At 49.9% G+C, this 21,782-nt stretch overlaps 1 protein-coding gene across 1 annotated transcript; it reads right to left on the reverse strand.

Moving 5' to 3' along the window:
* Positions 1 to 1,750: 1,750 nt before the first annotated feature.
* On the reverse strand, positions 1,751 to 10,988 carry PAX1 (paired box 1). Its single transcript, XM_059407887.1, has 5 exons — positions 10,718 to 10,988; positions 9,636 to 10,265; positions 7,899 to 8,041; positions 7,128 to 7,350; positions 1,751 to 1,842 (listed from the first exon to the last, which is right to left on the reverse strand). The coding sequence occupies exons 1-5, from the start codon at positions 10,986 to 10,988 to the stop codon at positions 1,751 to 1,753; spliced, it is 1,359 nt and encodes a 452-aa protein (XP_059263870.1).
* Positions 10,989 to 21,782: the final 10,794 nt, after the last annotated feature.

Below are 21,782 nucleotides of genomic sequence, written 5' to 3' on the forward strand. Positions count from 1 at the left end.
CCATTTGAGAAAGCCAAACATGAAAAACAAAACAATTAGCCAAAGACCCCTGTGTAGTTAGAAATCCCTGTCCCAATTTTCTTTCGCTTTCAGAATGTGAGAAATGTTCCGGGAAAGTCCCCATTGTTGCTGTCTTTTGCCCACTTTGTTCTTCTAAGAATCAGCCTCCTGTTAGTATGATTTCTGCACAGTACATCTCTTCCCTGGAGTACCCTGGGACAGAGCCCTGAAAGCATGCCTTCTCCACCTTCTCCTCCACCTCCTGCCCAACCCGGGCTGCGAGTGCTTGTGAATAAACCAGTCAAATAATTTCACCTTAATAGTGTTCACGCTGGGAACTGAGGGGCTAGAGTCAGTGAGGCAGACCTACATCACACTGCAAAGTGGACACACACTTGCTCACCCTTACAAAGCGTTCTCCAGATGCTTTCCTTTATTCAAAGGCAGCCACGTTTAACAGGTGATGTCACACTCTTGCCAGTGACATGTTTATGACTACAAAAATTGCAGTTTACATCCAGGGTCCCGCCACCAGTGCGCCTGAACTCGGAAGCAGTGAACAGCTCTCGTGTCCAGCTCTAGAAGACATTTTCTGACCCTCATCCCCTTGCAAACCAGAAGCCAGATTGCACCTTTGTACCCGGAAGCAGTTTGTGGTTTAAATTAACAAATATGCTGACCCCTGAAAACCAAAAACAGTGCTGATGCATTTACCTTGTGTCAGATTCCCTCCTATTAGGTATGAAGGGGTGGGAATGAGCACCTCCAGGGCAGGCAGTTCTCTAAGCAGAGAAAATACCTATGACCCCAATGCTCCCTACTCTTCTTTGGGGTGACATCATCTCAGAGGAAGCAAAGAGAAGCTCAGCCACTAGGCACTGAGAACATACAGATTATCAGATCATATCCTGGGGAAGAGAGAGAGAACAGGGTAGTTCATCCCTGTTTTGCTTGGGTTCATTAATATAAAAATATAATATAAAGGTCAGGGCCTCTCTGTCCATTTTCTAGGTTCCAGACCTCTCCCTTAGGGCTGGGTGGAGCTCTAAGAGGTGGAAACTAAAGAGTCCCAGCGGCAGCGCGAGGACTGTCGTGAAACCCAGTCTGGGGCTCTCCTGGGAAGTCAGACAGGTCAGGAAAACAGTAGGAATGAAGAGAAACGAAGTCATTTACTGTAAAAGACGCTAAAGAGAGAAGGGGGAAGGACCACAGGAAAGGAAGCACGGTGCTGCAACATGGGAAGGAGAAAGGGAAGCGGGAAGCCTGCAGGGAGAGAAATGAAGAGGACAAAAGGGAGGCAGGGGAACAGGAAGAAGGAAAGTAATGTAGGATCGGAAGGAGGGAGGAAGCGAAGACCGAAAGCACGCAAAGCAAAGAGAGGAAGGGAAGAGAGAGGGAGGATACCGAACAGCCCTGGAGAGGTAGGAAAAGACACTTGAGGCTGGCCGGGCAAGGGAGGCCACGTCGGAGCAAGGATCGGGACGAGGTTGCAACAGTCTAAAGCCAAAATTCAGATAAGCCTAAAAACTCTGGCCGGTGAAGGAAGTGTGGCCGCCGGGTCGGTGAGCCAAGCGAGGCCAGTGGACCGACGGGGCGGGCCCCGACCGCGGGCAGGCTCCCGGCACCTCCTTGGCTTGTCCTGGCTCCCGCGCGCGCCACCGAGACTGCAACGCCGAGCTGTACGCCCCCCTCCGCCCGCCGGTCCGCCTCTTGCTTCGGGCTCGGGCTCGGGGTCCGGGAAGCGCTGCCCCTAGGAGGTCGAGGCCGGGATGGGCAGTCCGTGTAAACTACTCAGGCCATCCGGGGCCTTGACGCTGGGGCTGGACGGCTTCCGATCGGCCGCTGCGGGAGGAAGCATAGGGGCGTCGGGTCACTGGCTGGCGCGGCTCAGAGTGAGAGACCCTGAGGCCTGGGACGTCGGCAAATACGGGTGACAGCGCGAGGATCCGGGGTTGACACTATAGGGATTTGGAAGAAGGAAGCAGGGACCCGCCCTGTCCAAGGACCCCACGCGCCCAATGGCGCCCATCCTTCCGGATCCCCTTAAGGAAGCCACGAAGGAGCACAGCCTTGGTCGCGTTGCAAACGCTCCCTGACCGCAGCCCGAGTGTACTTGCTTTTGTCCCGCACCCTCTCAATAAAGGAGGTGATGGACGCACGGGTCCGTAAAGCAGCCAGGCCGGGGAGGTACTCAGATCCCAGACCCCCCACCACCGAGCCCCTTCTCCCTCCGCCACCCAGACCCCAGCCGCGCGCTCGGGCTTGGGGAGCTGCCACTGTATCAGGTCCAGTGTCCCCCGAGCGGCTCGGGACGCTCGCGGTCGACAGGAGGTAACCCAGCGGGAAGAGGGTCACCAAAGCCACCCTTGATGGAGGGCCTGCGGCGGCCTGGATCCCTTCGACACGAGAGGCGGCCGCACTTTAAGTGGGTGGCCGACTTCGTTCTGCCCAGCGGCCCGGGAATCCAGCTGCTATCCCCACTACGGGCAAAGCACTCCCTGGGGCTTAAGGGCCTCCGGATTAAGTGACAGTGAATTTGCCAGATCAGACGGCATTCTGCACGTTGCTCTATTACTTAGGGTTTTGGGAAGGGGCCCGAGTTTTGCCTCTGGAAACTAGCAAAGTGACGCCAGGATTGCGCAACCTGTTTCTCCTTTCCCAGTCCCTGGCGGTTCGGCTCCTCCTGCAGGAAGCTCAAGTTGTTTATACCTAGAGGAGCCCATTTTCAGCTTTCTTCTTTTCCCCCCGCAAGTTATCCTTTAAAAGGGGGAGCTTCATTTTGGGATCGGGATAATTTTGGACTTTATCCCCCGGCAGCTGCCCGTGCACCAGTTCCAGGCGCAACTTGCAGTGACTGCGCGGGCGGAGCTGCGCCGCCGGATATCCTTGTTTGAAGACGGACACAAGCACGCGCGCGCAAGAACATCTGGTTTCGCAGAGGTTTTCACCGGCATCTAAAGACCTTTCCAGGGCAGAGTAACCACTCTGCTCTCCCCTACCTCTCAGCTTTCTTTCCTAAACACCATTGTGGCTGCTCAGCCAACAAGGTCTTCTGACCCTTGCTTTGCACCCTGTACACTCGCTTCAAGGTGAGGACCTGTTTAGAAAACATCAGAGGAGAGGAGGTTTCTCAGCTATGGGCCGGCTGCCTCCGACACGAGGGAGAAAATGAACTAGTAGGAAAATAAAGGGGGAGAGGGGGCAGAGATGGATTCCACCCCCCTCTAAGGGGGCTACTCTAGCTGCTGCGTTTTTAGTTCCGTCCACACCAGCCCCTCGCCATAGGACCTTTCCTCCGCTCCTTTCCCACCCGCAGGGACCGGAGCTGCGTGAGTGGCTGTGTCTTGGGGGTCTTGGAGGCTTGAGCCCGCCGCGTTAGGCGCCCTGCCGGTTCATTTAATCTTAGGGGACGTGAATGATGACAAGGGTTTTCAAAATATTGGAACTGCGGTTGCAGGGCCACTAGGACCACGGTTGGGTCGGACAGAGACGGAGTCTGGGAAGTGGTCTTCAGAGGCAAGTCAAATGAAACTTGATTGGTTTCCGTGGGTCTCTCAGGCAAATGCCAACCGAGTGCTCTCTGGCAATCTACATTTTCAGGATCGATCCCTTAAAAACTAACCCTAAGCAGAGATAAGTGGAAGGAAGGAAGGAAGGAAGGAAGGAAGGAAGGAGTTGAGTTTAACAAGCATAAACATATTTTCCTTAAGGAAAATGCAGTATCTTCTAGATTTGATATTCGAAACCTGTCTTTCCAAAACCTCTCTGGGAGGGATTTTAGAACCAGGAGGCTTTGATGGTTTCTGAAAACACTGTCAATTGTAAATACCGGTTGTCTTGCAGGAACCTCTGGTGGGGTCTGTCACCTGTCCAGAGGCTGGGAAGGACTGTGTGGAAATGGTCCTGCCCTGGCTACAAAAGAAAATAAATGAGTACTGGGATTCCAGAAATATCAGGTCCCTTCCAAATGTAGATGAAGTGGAACTTTCCTTTTCTTTCAGGCCCTAAGAATTAAAGTTTCCTTTCACAGATGGAAAATGTAAATCATGCTTTGTCGCCTATAAAATAGGTAGCCCAGCCTCGCTACCATTCACCAAGATAAAATTAACAAATAGCGGTGCATAATTTGACATTGGATTTGGCTTCCCTCAGGGTAAGACTTAATGTTCATTTGCACCTGATTTGGAGGATGCCCTGAAAAAGATGTGAAGATAGATACAATATTGCACATATGTTGTGTGTGTATGCTCTAGACAATCAAAAGTATTTGCTTGCTACTGAGCATGAATAATATTAAACTGCTCTCAGTAGAAAATGTTTGTTACTTGGGGTGTCTGGGTGGCTCACTTGTTAATCCGGGAATTCTGGGACCAAACTCCACAACTGGGCTCCCTGCTCAGCAGGAAGCCTTTTTCCCCCTCTCCCACTCTCCCTGCTTGTGTTTCCTTTCTTGCTGTGTCTCTCTGCCAAATAAATCCATAAAATCTCAAAACAAAAACAAAAACAAAAAGGAAGAAAGAAAGAAAGAAAATTTTTGTTACGGAAAAAAATTCAGTAAATGCTATTCCCACTATTCTTAAAAAGTGAACAATTAATGATAGCAAATTGTCTTATGGGATAAGTTTCTTTGAAGACAATTTAATGATTAGAAAAATTAAAGGCAGTGAGACTTACTACTTTGTAACTTTTCAAAGCTTGGGGGGAGCAGAGAAGGGGCAGGGGAGGGTCTTTGAGGTAAAGTTTTCTGCCAGTGAGAATACAAATAGGCATGTAATTCTCGTGATTTTTATGTTTCTTTTCAAACACTAACACTTGCCAGCTTGAGAAATTTATTCGATGATCATTTACCTAGATCTTTAAAGAACTGTGAGGGTCAGGAAATTAAGATATTAATTTAATAACTAAGGTAGCTAATTATTGCTGTGGATTTTGAAAATGGGTGGGGTGTTTCATAACAAGAAGCAAATATACTGGTAAAAGGGACATGAATGTGAGGGCCATCAAATGGCCCTGTATTTCTTTTTTTTTTTTTTTAAGATTTTATTGACTTATTTGAGAGAGAGTGAGAGAGATCATGAGCAGCAGGAAGGGTAGAGGGAGAAGCAGGCTCCCTGCTGAGCAGAGAGCCCGATTTGGGACTCTGTCCCAGGATCCTGGGATCATGACCTGAGCCAAAAGCTGATGCTTAACCGACTGAGCCACCCAGGCACCTAGGGCTGGTATTTCTGAAAGAAAGTATCTTATAAAGAAAATCAGCCACCAACAGATTACACCCCCGCCCCCACCGGCCCCAATTCACTAGAATTAGTTTAGAATACTGAACTGTGTGGTTTTCCCTTTGGACTGCTACCTACATGTTATAATTTGTTTCTAATGTAGAGTCTGAAATGCCTCAGGACAAAGTGGCTCTGTTAGCAAATGATGGCGTCATTCTGAAGATAAGGAGTCCCTTTTCTTAAGTCTTCTTCCTCCCTGAGATCAGCCCCAATGGGGGGGGGGGTCATTTCAAGTTGTGGATATACTTTTCTAATTCAAATGAACCTGCTTAGTTAAATTATTTGATTTGTGTAACGGAGAAGATTCCATTTCTATTCCTAATTCAGCAGATAACTTCCGTTCTTAAGGAAGCAGTTAGATTTGAGGCTAAGAACAAGACTCTGGCAAAAGCAGGAGGAAGGATATATGCCTGGGACCCACTCCAGCACTCCGAGACCCTGAGCAAAAGCACTTCTACAGATGAAAAAGACCCCTCCCAATCTGTCCTGAAATGTAAAGCTTAAAGGAATGCTAATTCTCAGTTTTTGTAATTGATACCACAATATGTTTATGTTCTAGGAAAAGCGGAAAAAAAAAAAATTCCCTCCACTTGACTGTTAATTGATGGCATCTTAATGGCCTCTCTCTCTCTCTCTCTCACGCTCTCTCATCATGCTATTGCCTCTTACTGAAACTACATGGAAATAAAGCTTTTTGCCTGGATGTCACTTAAAGGAATCACCGCTCTGTACCCTGATTACCCAATGCCACCTGTCCCCTATGTCTGGCTTTGCTGGTGTGAGGAATATCAGGTAGTAAAGACCCTTTTGTAATCTAAAACATCCCTCTGCCCCACACTGCCCTCAAAGTTTATGCTCTGTCTCCTTCAAGGCCAGGGCTGGGACCCCCTCAGGTGATAGCTTCCTTGTCTGTAGGGTTGCAGAGGTTGCAAATTTCTGATGGGGAGAACCTAAATGCAGGAAGGTTTGAAATTAGCAAATCCAGCCCTCGATCACCAATGAGGAAAATGAGACTCAAGAGCAAGTGAGCTTTTCTCAAGTTGTAAGGAAGGAAAAAAAAAAAAAATAGAATGCAGAGGGCAATGTAAGAAGGTGCCCCTCACATTGCTAACTATCAATTAAATACCTCCAATCTATTAGTGGACTTACCAGGGAGTGTTTTTATGGAGGGAGAAAAGGAAAGAGAACTTCCAGCTATGTTTCCCAGAGAAAGAAGGACAAAAATCACACAGAGTTCAAGAGTCTAGACTTGGGGATACATGATTAAAATGCTCTCTCCATTCCCAAAGCGTTTTGTTTAAGAAAATGAATCAAAGACCAGGGCCGGGACGGGAAGGGGGAAACAAAACAGAGAGGCAGCGCCTAGAAGAATCCAAGTGTAGTCCACCACAGAAGCAAAGCTCTACAAACCATGGAAAGGTGAGCCTGGATGGTGCTTCTGAATCCTTCTGCAGATGGAGAAACTGAGACCCAGAAAGGAGCAATAATTTGGTCAAGGACCAAAAAAAAAAGGTTCAAACCTGGGAGTCCTGTTCACCAACCTGACCCTCTTCTGAATTCTCTCTCCGTACAAGTCAGGAGGGACAGTCCTAGAGACTCTCTCAACTCTGCCTGCCTTTCTAGGAACAGGGCATACACCTGTTATGAATCCATCAGCTCCAAGAAGCTACAGGCTTAGGAAGTATTTATGGCTGAGACCCACTCCAGCATCCCAGCTCTCCCCTCTTCCTGTCCCTCTCTGTCTCTTTGACTCTCTCACCAAGTCCCACGCTTACACTCCTCCCTGACACCCCTCCCCCTTTCGAACCTTAGAGCTATTCATCCAACCCCCTCCTGGTCTGTGCCCCTCACCTTCCCGGCTGGGGTGCTTGAAGGTCATCGCTGCGGCCAGTTCCCCGCTGTGCACGGTGACGCCGGCGCCCGGGGGAGCCAGAGGGGGCGCCTGCGCTGGCGGCCACGGCGGGCCCGGGGCGAGGTAGCCGCCGGCAGGTGCGCTGTACACGCCGTGCTGGTTGGACGCCGGGTAGGCGCACGCCGGCAGGAAGCCGCCTACCGCAGAGAGGCCGGAGGCGGACTGTAGGGATCGAGAAAGACAGAGAAGACAGACCATCAGCAGCAGGCAGTCCCGCAGGAGCAATTACTGAGCTAGGGGATCTTCATTTCCCCCTGCAGTCTCCTCCATTATCCCCACCGGAGGCCTGGCCTCTCGTTTTTCCCGCAAGGACTCTGGCAAAGTGATTTCCACGCAAATTGTTATAAATAATAGTAAGAGGTGAGGGGGATCATGGTGTTCTCCAACTGGGATTTAGAAGAAGGGAGTCCTCTCCCATCTGTGTTCCGGGTTCATCTTTTTTTTTTTTTTTTTTTTTTTTTTAAATAGAATTATCTTGGCGAAAAGCAAGGCAATCCCCTGGACAGCCAGCTTCTCCCAAACTAGTGCACTTGAGAAAAGGAGAAATAACGCAGCGCGGGCGCTCCCTGGCTGGGCAGCCAGACACACCAACACATTCCCTGGCCCCAGGGAGTTTTCTCTTCTCTTCTCTTTCTCTCTCCCCCGCATCTGCCAACCCTCCCACTCCCCCAGTTAAAGACACCTCCTTCCCCTGCCTCTCAGTTAGTTACCTGAGTGTATTTAATGTCTGCCTCCAAGGCAGGCTTCTCAAGGCCATTCACTGCTGGAGTGGCCGGGAAGGCCGGGCGGTTCACGCTGGCCCAGTCTTCCATCTTGGGGGAGTAGGCGGCACCTTCGCTCCCAGCCAGGGCCCCTGAAGGGACACAGGATAGATTGGAAGGGGCATCTCAATCTGCGCTGGGCACACGCGCGGTTCTCTGGCCCAGACGTTTCCACACAAGCCTATAAGCACTACGCTATTTGAGCAGGTGGTGGAGGGTCCTCAGGCACACCTGAGATACTCAAACACTCAGTGATCGGGGTGGAGGGGCAGCGGGGAACTGGATTTCGCTTTCATTCCTAGCAGGGCAGAGGGAAGAAAGGCCTGCTCTGCGCTCCTCCCAGCCTTCGGACCCGCTTCCGGCGAAACAGTAAGTCTCCGGCAGTAGATGTCCTATGGGGCCAGGGCTGGGTGCACTCAGCCAAGGTACATTTCTGCTGTCCAGAAATGGCGACCTGAAAGGTCCATGTTCAAATCCCCAGCAGGCTTGTGAGAACTACATGGGTTTCTCAGTTTCAACATGTATCTGGAAGGCTATGCAGAACTGCCCCCCAGAGACAAACCAGGTCTCCCAAAAGAGGCAACAACTCAGACAACCGCCTGTGTGTCCCAGGCATATGTCTGCTCCTTGAGCACATGTGTCCACAGGTAACTGAGAGAAGACTCAAGATTTGAGTGAAGACCCGAAGAGGTCACCTCCCTGCCAACTGTTCACTGATCCCACCATGGGGAGCTCTGGCCCAGCAAGTGGCCCATGGTTTTTGAGCCACCCGGATAAACAAAACTATGCCCGGTCTCCGCCTTGGAGGAACACCCCACTACCACAGGAACTAAGTATTCTGTTTCCTTCAAGCTTGCCCTCCTCCGTCTTGGGATAAGGTGAGTTTTGCTTTTGAGGCACATTCTGAGTCTGCTCACCCAAGACTATACAATTCCCTGGCTCGTTCTAGGGAGCAAGGGGCACTGTGAAGAGACAGAGGACTTGGTCCCAGCCTGCATAAGTTCTTTCTGAGCCCCGAATCAATGCTCCCAAACCATCCACCCTCCCCCTTCACTCTTCCTACCCCTGCCAAGAAAGAGGAACGAGGGTGTGCAGGGTTAAAATTGAAGGCAAAGTGCAAATCCTTGTGACTTTTCACCCCAGGATGACTGCAGCCCAGGGGCACTGACAAGGGAAATCCCAGCTCCAGGAGCTGCAGGGCTTCTGGGCCTGCTGGAGATACAGACCATTCGACAAGACCTGCCAGACAGCTCCCCACTGCCTTTTGACTCAAAAGAGCCTTTGGGCCTGGGAGGAACAGAACCCTTTGGGAATGTTGAGGGAACCCAAAAGATGGAGATCGTAAGAAAGGGTCGCAGGACTGACTCTGTGGTTTGTTTGGCTAAGATCTGGTGATAGGGTTTTGCATACTTTTTGCAAGAATGAAAAAGCGCAATTTCAGGCCTCCGAATTTGTGGTCGGCGATTGCTCTTCCATTTGGGAAATATTTTCCATATTTGTCATAAAAAGTTCAAGATGTCCAAGGACTCCCACAGAAGGCCCAAGACCCTCAGTCTCCCTGGCCAGCCCTGAACCCTCCCTTGAGCCAAAACCAGTCAGAGGAGGATGGCATGCCCGCCCCCCCCCCACACCCAATCTCCAATTCGGCCCCTTCCAGGAACACTACAGACGGGCACCGAGACTGACCTGTTTGCTCCATAAATGTCCGAATGCCCAGGATGTTGCTGACCGAGTGTGCCGAGGGCCAGGAACGGGGTATGCTGACGTGGCCTGCTGTGCCTGGGACCCCATGGTGGCTGGGCATCTTGGCGCCCGTAGGCGACACAGGGCTGGGGTAAGGATACTGGTAGATATGGTTGTAGGGCAGCGCCGGCTGCGGCGGCGGCTGTTTGCTCGCCTCGTAGGGCCCGGGCTGCGCCAGGCTGCCAATCTTATTGCGCAGGATTCGGCTGATGGAACTCACAGAGGGCACGTTGTACTTGTCGCAGACGCCGTCGGCCAGCAGCCGGTCGCGGATCTCCCAGGCAAAAATGCCAGGGTCGCCCTGCTTGTAGTCCCGGATGTGCTTGACCACGTTGGGGGTAGTGACGCGGGGTTTGCTGCCCCCGATGGCCCCGGGCAGAATGGAGCCTGTCTCGTTGTAGCGCGCCAGGATCTTGCTCACGCAGCCATGGGATACGCGAAGCTGCCGGCTGATGTCACAGGGTCGGATGCCCAGCTGCGCCAGCTCCACGATGCGCAAGCGGATGGCGTTGGGCAGGGGGCGGCCGTTGACAAACACGCCGCCCAGCTGGTTCACCTCGCCATACGTCTGCTCTGCGGACGCGCCGGACGAGAGTAAATAGGAGGGAGAGAAAACACCGGCGGGTTAGCCAAGAATAGTGGCCACACCAGGCGGGGGGCCGCACCAGGCGCGCTTTGGAAGGTGATGGGCGGGAGGGTCCTCAGAATCTCGCAGTGCGAGCAAACGGACCGGGTCCGGGATGCAGGAGTGGACGCCCGCGTAGGCACTGCGGAGGGGGACGCCGCGTGCTTCAGCTCTGCTTGCCCTTTCTGGACTTTTGACGCATCTAAGTGGCACATCCCCTCCTGCGACACGCAAGCTTCCCCACCCCCAACCTCCCATGGCTTGAGGCGTGAGGAGAACGCGACTTGTCTGGCACCCGGGACCTGCTCTCCCGGGGAGAGCAGGCGAGAGGGAAGGAAGGCGCCGGGACCCAACCCGCCTCGTCTGCCCGCCCGCACCCCACTTGCCGCTCGCCCCTTACCCATAGCGCGCGGGCCAGCCAGCTGCCTGGCGCCGAAGCGACCGGGGCTGGGCCCGGCGCAGTCCGGGAGAGCTCGGGCGCCGCCGCCGCAGGAGAGGCATAGAGGGAGGGCTTGCGCGAGTCGAGAGCCGCGGCGGTCGGGCCGCGGGCTGGAAACGCGCCGTGCGCTGCCGCCGAGCGCGCAGCCGCGCTCCCCCGGGCCGGCCGCCGCCGCCGGGCGCTCCCAGGACACTCTCCACGCCCGCGACCCCAGGCCTAGAGTGAACTTCATCCGATTAGGAGAAATTCGTCTGACCGGGAGGCTGCAGCGTGCGGATTCAATTTGACGTGTCCTCCACGTCAATCTCGGCAGTCACGCCGGAGACGCGCGAGTTGGCAGCTCATTGGTTCCCGTCACTGCACCCCGGCGCCCCCCTCTCGGGCCTGAAACTCTACCCCCTTCCCCTGCTCTTCTCCTCCCTCGGCCCTTCTTTGCATCCCATCCCCCCTACACACACACACACACACACACACACACACACACACAAGTGCTAACCCCAGCCGGACCTGGGATCTTCCACTCTTTTTGGCTCCCTTCAAAGCCGTTACACCTCCACTTTTGAGAATGATGATGTAGTCGTTCCGAACTGATGAGTATTTATTGGTGCTACTATTAGTACTAGTACTAGTTTGGGGTTTAGTTGTATTACTACTTCCAACGTTACCGCTAAGATATCAGAGAGTAAAAGTTGATCATAACAAGGTCCTTAGTGCATGGCTGCCTCTACCGCCTCTCCCCCCGGCAGGGCATGGGGAGAGTGAGGTCAGTGCCTGAGCGCCCGGCAACATACTGCAGGGTGCCTTTCGGGGAGAACTATTTGCGGTTGAGCAGACTCCTCCGTGTCTCATTTCCAGATGACATCCCAAACCTGATCTCAGGGAAATCTTTACAATATTTAATTGCCACCCACACGACTAGGATAGTGGTGTGATATCAGTGATATGAAAAAGACACATTCTAGCTTCTGTCTCTCTGTGGACAGGTCCACCCACCCGCACTCATTTCTGATACGTGGCACAGGATGCAAGTCGGGAAGTAATCGTGAATTGCTGCCCCCGGGAACAGGGATCCTTCTCTCCAGACCACAAGCCTGTCTTGGTGGCCTGGCCTGTAGGATGTCACCTGTCATAGCTTTCCCTCTAGGCCTAAAGAACCATTCCTTTCTTCCAGGCCAAGAACCCCACATCCTTCCCTGCCCAGGCAACCTAGCCTCATCTTTCACCCAGCACCCTGGCTTCCAGGGGTCCTTGTTAAGTTACTAAATCGTCCTTTCACCCTTATATTTAAGGGGGAGGGCTTGCACAACCCTGAACTCTTTGGCCTTAGCATTACTTGTCAACTTTTCTCTATTTCTAACTGCATCAACACCTGGTTCTGGACTTCCCAGTCTGTGTCGCCAACCATGGCAGTCCCAGAGGGAGTTATATAGTGGAGTCCAAGAGATAGCAGGTGAAGAGGGAGAAGGCTCCCAATTTTGCACCAAACTGACAAAAAGAGGCTGGGACCTGGGAGTTCTGAGCTTGGGGTCAGTGAGTGCCAAGGGCATTGATAGAACTGGCAGGATCAGGAAGGGGCACCTAGGAAGATGCGTTCACTTCTCAAGATTCCCAGCTCTCCTCAGGAAACAGGAAGATTCCCCTGTCCTCTGTCCCCATCCCCAGAAATTCTAGAGCTTGGGATCTGGTGGAGAGCTGCGTACTGAGCCTGAGCAGCCACACTGCAGGAGCCACACGTGGACGCAACCAGCATAGCCGAGGGAGCAGCAGTGATCCTCTTGCCTCCGCAACCCAACCAAAGAGCATCCAGCAGCTCCTAGTCAACCTGTTGAAATGTGTCAATTAGGAGAGCCTGAGCCATATACCCTGGGCTCTCCAGATAGAGAGTGAGGGACATGGGCAAGAATTATCCCTGGAAAAAGAAAACCCAGGTTCAAAAAATGTGAGGATGCTCCCCTCCTGCTGCATGGAAAGCATAGTGCAGTCTTGGGCTCTGGGAGAAGAGGACAGTCAGCACTCTGGCAGGAGGTGGGTAGGGTGGAACTATTTGGAAGATTAAGCCTGTTCAAGACCGTGCAGAGTCGAGTTACTGAAGCGGGGAAGGGGGCGGTTTGGATTAAGGTGGGTGCACAGAGAGAGGAGCTCAGGCGGAGAACTGAGCAAACACAGCATGTGGAGTATCCAGAGCCCCACGCCATATCTGGAGCACAGCCCCCCCCCCCCCCCCCGCCTTAGTTCTCTCGGGGACTTTGAAACCTGTTATCCTCCCACCTAGATTTTCATTGCCTGGATTTCAAGTCGGTTGCTGGAAACCAAAAACATTGGTTTCTAGACCTGAGAACTACAGCATCCATAACCCAGTGCACCCCAAAGACCAGGTGAAGCAGCTAAAGCCATTTTTTTTTTCTTATGTAGGAGAGAAGACAACATGCACGCTCAGAGACGAGCAAATAAAGTCAGAGGTGACACAGTGAGAGCTGGTTCACAAGTGCCCCATCAGGGGAACATCACCCCACCTCTGCTGGTAGAGCGCGGAAGCTGGCAAGGATGTGCAAATAGGTGAAGTCCAGGAGAGCATCTTCTGCTCATTGCCCTGGGCTAAGGCCGTTGGGGCTGGGAGGAATGGTTGGAGGTTTGGGCCCAGGAGTTCTTCATGGTGCCGGAGTCCGCCGGCCCTCCATATCTCCCTCTCACCCCACCCCTCCAGGAGCCAGCTGCTTGCTGCTGGGACCACACAGCTCTAGCCACAGCCTGCTCACAGCCCAGCCCCTGAAAAAGCTTACAGTTTGTCGCCCCCTGTCGGCCTTCGGCTGGACTCTGCAGGTTCCCGCGGCGGCTGGGCTGGGGACGAGGTAGTCCAAAGGTGGGGTTGTCGAAGAAAAGGAAGGAAAGCCAACGTCTCTTCCACTTCTCTTGGATGCAGCATGGTTCCCTGCACGACCAAAGGGACGCCAGCATGGTCAGCGCTGAGCCCACAGAGGTAAAAGAAAAAAAAAAAAAATCTCAGTTTCACGTGTCTGTTTGCCGGGCTGGGTTTGTCTCGGTTGTTTGGAGCGCCCCGGGCGCACGCAGCCTGCAGCCAAGTGAAGAACGGTTCCCAGGGCGCGGGAGCTGCCGAGCTAAGGGTGCGTGCAGGGACCTGTGATTTGACGGGCCCAGCTAGGGCTGGACGTCCTGAGGGCCGAAGGACGGATTCAAGGGTTCCCGAACGGCCTCGGGAACTGACCCAGAAGGCAGAGAAAGGAGAGGCCGACTCTGTGCCAAAATCGTGAATTAAAGTGAGGCAGGAGGAGAGTGCCTGCCACTACCCCCCCAACCCTCCCGCTCCGCCCTGGGGGCTTGGAAGCTGGCGGAGGCAGGTAGGGTCGTTCAGGGTCCTGCTTGGAGTGACGGTCACGCCTACTTTATGTTTCCTGCGTCGCTTTAATTTTTGGTGGGACTTTCTCAGGAAGCCATTTGGGTGCAAACGAAACGTGCCAGTCGCAATAGGCCACGGTGTTCCCGGGAGACGTGTATTTCGTGGTCTTCGGAAGAAACCTAAACACGCCTATGAAAGCCCGATTCGGGTCCCGCTGGGCTGAAGAAGCAACCTTGGCTTGCTTTTCGGTTCTGCCAGAAAGGACCCGAGGGAGGGAAATACAGGAAGCATCCCAGGAGGGCCCTGGGCAGAGCCTGGGCCTAACGACCAACCGCGGTAGCCAGCAGCCTCCCGCCGGGAACGCGGGATCAGCGCAGGCTCGGAGTGAGCAGGGTCAGAATCCTGGGTCTTCCTTCCGACAGCCGCACCTCCGGCCTGAGGAGCCCCCAGTTGCTCCCGCCTGTGCCGTGGTTCAGCCCAGCCCCCGAGTTTTTCCTCTATGATTTTAAGAACTCTGTCAAACTGGATCTCTTAATTTTATTTTTCAGAAAAGTAGCACGGACTATAAATGTACTTTAATGCACCAGGTTATATTGTGCTCCCCCCCCCCAAAGATTTGCAAAGTCGATCCCACCCATCACACTTAAAAAATACTAATGGTAAGAAGATATTTGGGAGGAAGCGCTGACCCCGAAGAAGGAATTGCAAATCCTCCGCGAAAGTTTGAACAGCAAACAAGCTCGTCGGAACCGGGAACGTGAGATAAAAGCAATGAAATGCCATTCCGAGTGTCCGCTGTAGCGGGAGGGGGCAGGGGAACGAGAGGAAGGAGGATTCAAGGCCGAATTGGCTCCTTTGCGGGTGGTCCCCGCCGAGTGCTGGCCTGGTGCGACCTCCTCTCCAAGTAGACTCACAGGGAAGTGCAGTGAGGGAGTTGCGCCCTGCACCTGCCGCTCGACTTTAGAATACACACTGCAAAACCAAACGACTGGTGTTGAAAATGGTGCCAATTAGCTTTAAAATAAGAGCCCCAAGAAGAAGCAATACCGTCTTCCACCCGGGTCCCGCCACTAGTTTCCACTCGGCCTGCTGGTCACCAAGGTGGGCTTGAAGTTCTTTGCCAAGCCTCGCATTTTATTTGCTATCCTGGAAATGTTTATTATCTTAAGCGGGTCAAGTCGGCAGTGGGGGCGGGGTGGTGGCGGATAGCAAGTCATGTCTGACTGCACGGGCTGCTGTTGGAAATGCAAGAGGAGAGAAAAAAAAAATTTTTATCACTTTCCTAAAATTAAAGAATAGATGCGTATTTTCCGCGTGAATAACAAAACAGTCCTGGGACCGTTCAAAGAGGTAGGGGGAAAAAATTGAAAAACATCTGCCGTAAGACTTCCACAAGAAATAAACACAGATAAATTGAGCATGGCAAATGAAGATCTAAGATACTTTCTATCCTGTGATGCAGGAATCTAACTACTGCATTTGCAGCATTCCTTTTGGAGTAGAAACATTTTAAATGTCACATTTGTGTGATAAAAATAAACTATGGAAAAAACATGCGATTTGCAGGAAGGAATGGTTTCTTTGAACCTTCTGCAGGAGCAGCGTCGTTGTCATTATTGCATGTGTTCAAATAAGCACCAAATCCAGGGTTACCTTTTCGCTTAAATCTCGCCTGTTTCCCTGGCCATGGGCATGTCAGATAAGCTTCAACATCCGTTATAAAATGACCTGTGCTGTTTAATTAGATATATTTCATTTTATTCCATCAACAAAAAATCCTGCACAGGGCTTCAGGCATTAGTCAAAATACCACCTTTGCAGTGAGCTCTCAAAAATGTTTATGTGACAGTGCTAAAAGTCTAAACAGCAATATTAAAGTAGAAATATTTGGGAAACTTTAAATGTCCATGGGGCATATCTCCTGTAAAGAGTATGGTACTTGGAAAAGGAGAGATCCAGGAGTAGCCACATGGGTACAAAAGATAGAAGTGACAGTTTTGAAGGGAAGCGAGAAAGCGAGAAGGTGATGGCATGCCTGCCCGGAAGACGGCTTGTATAGGCAGCAGTGGGCAAGGGTTTCCTGCTGCCTGAGAGGATGCCCCGGTGAATCAGACATGCTCTGTTGCAAATACTGACACATCTGAGACATTCATACTGACCAGCCTAATTGAAACCAGCTTGAAGTGAGCTGCCCTTGAATGCTTTGGAAATTTCTCATCCTCCGTGGATATAGAACCAGGATATGAATGAGGCTGTAGAAACTGGAGGGCAAGAGGAGAGCCCTTTTTCCTGAATTAAAGACAATGCCCAGCCAGTCCGGTTTACCTGAATTTGTCTGGTTTCTTATAAAAGATCAGTCCTCTTCAGTCTTCTACGTGTGCTTCTACGTGTGTTTGTGTGTGTGTGTTTGTGTGTGTGTAATTCAAGCGCTGGAAACTGGGTAGTGAAGAGGTTTTGCAGAATGATTGTTGTAATAATAAGTTGGGCACAAAAGAGAAAGGAATGCTGAAACCTGCTGTCAGATGATTCTCAACTTCCCTTAGGCAGATGGACACTGAAGCAGGAGTACTGTCCCCATTTTGTTTATGTATTTCTTGCATGCTTAAAAAATTATCATTCATAGTTAGATGTTACTTTAGTTTTTGTATCCTCCGTACTATTTAGAAACGTTGCTATTTTGGAATAAAAGTTTTGTTCCCTAGTTGTGGGTTTGTCTGTAGCATAAGCTTAGAAGTTTTGAAGGCCTCCAGAACTGCATATTCTCAAAGTATGCTCTCCACGTTCATTTAATTTTTCATATGCATATTCTGATGCTATTTCTCCCTAGGATGCCGCTTAAATCATTTTCCTTGTCAGAAATCAAGTGTCCTTTATGATGAGCTTTCTTTCACGCACAAATGGGAATTTTACTTGTAACTTTTTACTGGTGGCTTGTAGCTAATCATTGTTTGATAACTTTTTCTGTCTAATTGCTGCGATATCCCAAAGCCTGCTACATATACGTATATATATTTAATAGGTCCGCAGCTTGGTGATGGTTTTGATTTTCTCCCCCCTCCCCCTTGTGTATGGGCTATGGAGTTTTATTGAAGACCCGTAATGCCTCCGGTTTTGATTTAGTGTTTTGGAGTTTGTGATCTCATTGCCCGGTATGGAAAATATTAGACAGGGTCTGCAGATTGTATGCAGGGAAACACCCGCATCACCATCATGAGCTCAGTGCTTGTCCCCGGTGCTGCAATAAGCTGACTGCACAGCCATCTAGAATCAATGTTCAGTTTTTATGCCTTTGAATGAAGACCACTTCAGCCAGTCCCGCTTATGCAAAAAGGGTTCTTGAAGACACTGCTTCTCCATGGCGGCTGCACGTTAGAATCCCCAGGGCGCGGGGTGGGGGGGTTGCAGCTTTAGAACATTTGATGCCTGCATCCCACCCCCAGAGATTCTGGTTTATTGTTGGGGTACAGCCTAGATGCCAGAATTTTGAAGAGCTGCCCAGGTGACTCTAATGTGCATTAAAATTTTGAAATCTCTGCCTTAGGGAAGGGACTATAGAATGTGACACATCTTGCTTTTTCAGTTTTCCAGGATTATAATACATGAAAACGTGTTTAAATCCACGTCTAAAACATCCATCCTGTGCATTTTTATACAGTGTCACTCTGGCTCTTGGAAACAGCTGAAAAGGAAGATCACTGCCTTCTCAGTCTGTTTGCTGCTCTAGGCTTGCTGTTGTTTTTTTTTTTTTTTTTTAAACAAGAACTCTCTGTCTCCCTGTCCCACACAGGTGATCACAGCCTCCTGGTTAAGTGTAACCATCTGTACAGTGAGCTGGGGGCGGGGCCCACCCTGGAGGGAGCAATTGACAACCATTCTTGTTGAAGAAGATGGACTTTGAGAGAGGTGGCAGGGAATCAGAAAGGTTACCCCAAAGGAGTCAGAATAATTGCATTGTCCAAGGAGGTGGGAGCCCAGCTAGACTTTTAACATTGTAAAGTAACATTGTATCTGAGACACCTAACAAAACAGGGCAGGCAAAACCCTCAGGCTTCTGGTAGTATCTAAGGAACACTGAATCTTCCCTTCAAGTTTTTCTGATCATTGCTCTTATGGTCAGCATTATTTGCCATGCTTTTAGGGTGGACAACTTTTTTACAAAGGCTCTGGTGGTGTTGCATTTTAGACCTCTGGGCTGCTTTCCCACAAGACTGCTGTCTTGGGTATAACAATAGAAATGTCAATATCATGAGGGGAGGGTAAAAAGAGAAGGAGGGAGAAGGTAAGAGAAAGAAGGAGAAATACTTCATGTATCTTCTTTTAAGTCTCAGAAATCAATTAAAAGAAAACTTTTCATTTCATTTATTAACCTCACGTTGATAATAAACACTAAGATTTAGCCTGCTTTATTTGTTGATTTTTATTATTTTATAAGCTTATGCATATTTCAAAATATAAACTGCATGTCATTTTTAAACAAGGTCCAAGAAAAGCTGAGAGTAAGTCTGTTGCTATAGGATCTAAATGTCTTAATTTTTAAAGTGCAGGTTTTAAAGAACCTTTTTAACCTATAAATTTTTGTTTTTAAGTCAGTGCTACAACTAAGAGAACAGATACACTAATTCCTGTGGGGCTCTTCAGCCTTGTTTATTTTTTTAAATCTTATTCGGGCACCTCTTGAGGAGACCTTAAAATGTACATTTTACAAAGTATCAATCTTGTAAAAAAATTCTTTATATTCATCTACTTTAATAACATTATCCTGTTTATACTGTGTTCTAAGATAATGTTAAAATAATTTAAAGGTACATGAAAATAAATAAGAAGAACAATAAAAACTAAAGTGTCCTTAAAATGATCCAGCATTTCTCAGCAACAACCAGAAGCTTAAAGGCTCCAGGATTGTAAAAAGGCAGTAACAGATGCTGAACACGGACAGAAGTGTAGATCTACAAACGGATATGCTGAGAAAATGAATTCTGACAGCGTTTCTAAGCATTCAGACGTTGGCAAAGTGGATAACTGAGTTAATAGCCGTCCGACTGGGAAATACTCAGCATTTGGAATATTGCCTCTTGACAGGCCAGGAGGCGAGAAATTTGCTCCCCTGTAATGGGGCAGGAACAGAGGTGCCGTCCATTTCTCTTTTTGTAATAACACCTCTGGTTGAGCCGAGACTCTGCCTGGTCTCATGTCTCTTCTGTAATTACGTTTCACAAAATACAACCCAGGTCATTTTGCAAGGAGCTGGTCTTTGCATGTGTGGGACATGTGTTCGTGTTTGCAATGTCAGCCAACTGATTTGGGCAGAACGAATCTGGCACTTTCATCTTAGTCTTTCTTTAAACTGGGGTGTAGGTAACTCTGGAAGAAGGGCTGCAGAACTGGCTGGGCTTGGAGACCAGCAGAACTTTAATTTGGATGAATAGCCTTAGGTATAGTTTGATGGCGGTTTAATGGCCCCATAGGCTTGAGGTGCTGCTGTCATTTTAGGCGGTACTCACCCTGCCCTTCATCACAGAGCGAATGGGGATTTAATTTGATAGCTCTCTGTTCTCACTGGGCCTTTAGAGCCTTTATTTGTGTCTCTAATATTTAAGCAGATGGGAAGGTTGGGGAAATTTATGATCAGATGTGATTAGAGCTACTATTCATGGCAGGATCGTGTGTTTTTAATTGTGGAGTTGGTGCAGAGGGTCTATAACTTCTCTTTAAGCCTCGCTATCTATTGAATCAAAAATGCGCATGCAACTCCAACTCAGAAAATGACCTGGCTACGTAAAGCACAACATTGATGAGCCTGGGCTTTTATTAGTTCTAAAGTCCCTGTTGGAATCCAGGCTTTACCACTTACTGAGACCTAACCCCCTGGGTCTCTGTGGGCTCACCTACAAGAGAGGGTCATCGTGAGGATTAACTGCTCCAACTCTGGGAAATGCTTCACAACAGGAGGTGGTTAATCAGTGGCCATTGTTCTCATTACATTATTTTTCCATATTTTTAAGAAACTAATACATTTTCATTTTTGTCTCTTTTCTGGGACATCTGTTAGACATGCAGTGGGTGATTTGCTAATAGAAATATTTATAAATCAAGCTGTATTAAATTGTGTCTTCAGAAGAAAACAGCTTAAAGCATTTTCCTGAGTTTCTGTTTGTTTGCCACATTCTTTTGTGGTTCGGAGGCACGGGACTGGCTCAGGGCACTGTAGTGACACCCGCTGGGGAGATGGGGTCTACTGTCAAAGGAAGGCAAGTAACAGAGGTGTCAAGTACCAGTTGTAAACTCTCCAGTTTGAGAAAAGTAAGGACGAAGGAAATCAATAGTTGGCCCAGAGTTTTCCAGTAACATTGGAGAACTGTGGTTTTTGTTGCAGCCAGTTCTTCTGGAAATGTTGGGCCCTGTGCTAACAGGATCCTGGGCCTGTTCTGGCTTTACCGGCTGTAATGTCACTCTCTTCCTTTGTCAGAGATAAGAAGACCTTTTACTTCTGTGTTTACTTTCTTGCTCCTTTGTCCTGAGTGGAAGGTTTTTCCCTTGATTGTCTGCCTTTTAAACATGTTCTTTCTCCCAGAGGAAGCGGCCTTCACAGGGAATAAGCCTAGTGTCTTATGAACCAACCCCAAGGTTTTGGTCTCCCCACAGAGACCCCTGCTTTGATGGCATGTCCCTGGCTGAATGAATTCACAAGTTACCACAAATTACCATTTCTCCCCCAGAAATTCACATATCTCTTGAGTTGTGCCACATTTTTAATTTTTCCCCATGCCCTAAAGTGCCTCAAATCCAAGATTTTGGTAATGTGGTACCTTCTGTTCTTATAAAGGTCAGTACCCTTGAGATAACCAGGCTGCTTGTTATTTATACCTCATTCATCGAGGCAGAGTGCTTTAGTGTTCTGATGGCCTCTGTTTGTTGTACGGCAGGTGCTTTATGTACTGCAGTGGGCACTGTTGGGTGCTGCCCAGATGCCTCACCCACCATGCCATCCAGCTCTGAGACATTCACCTCTGCCACTATGAGTGCTGATGCCAACAGTTTGCAGCTAAGCCCCCTTCCCATTTCCCTGGGCTGATGACAGCCGTCACACCCACATAGACATCCCCTTTCTGGGGGCAGCCCACATCTAATGACTGATCATGTGGTGGTACTAAGTCTCAAAGAAGGGCACCTGTGAAGGACTATCTCAGTGCCAGAGCTCAAGGGGGACAGTGAAGGCTTTTGTTGCCACTGCATCACAACCAATCCTCTCCCCTAGCTCCACTGTGGACCCTTGTCCCTCAGAGGTGTCAATCCCCAAGACATTCTGCAATAAAACTCCCACCAAAAATTCCAACTCAGCCTGCACGAAGCAACCCATGACTTATATTACCTCTTTTGCTTATCGTGTGGGTTTGTTCCAAAAATAAAGGGTGAAGGCATGGAGCAAATATCATTGCCACCAAATCACAGAGGGATGGAAGCCGGGGTGGTTTCCAACTGCCCTACCATCCTCCTGCCCAACTGAGGGAGCTGCATTAAGCAGGTGGCAGTTCTCAGAGAAGGGAAATTATTTAGGAGGGAGCTGGGGAATCTCTAGCAGGGCCATCTCAGATTAACATCAGGGTTCTTAGAATCTGAGAAGCAAGAGAAAAGCACTAAGCATGAAGGCATTGGGGTGGGGGGGCTCGGAGA

The sequence above is a fragment of the Mustela nigripes genome, chromosome 7 (genome assembly GCF_022355385.1).
Source record: "Mustela nigripes isolate SB6536 chromosome 7, MUSNIG.SB6536, whole genome shotgun sequence".
NCBI lineage: Eukaryota > Metazoa > Chordata > Mammalia > Carnivora > Mustelidae > Mustela > Mustela nigripes.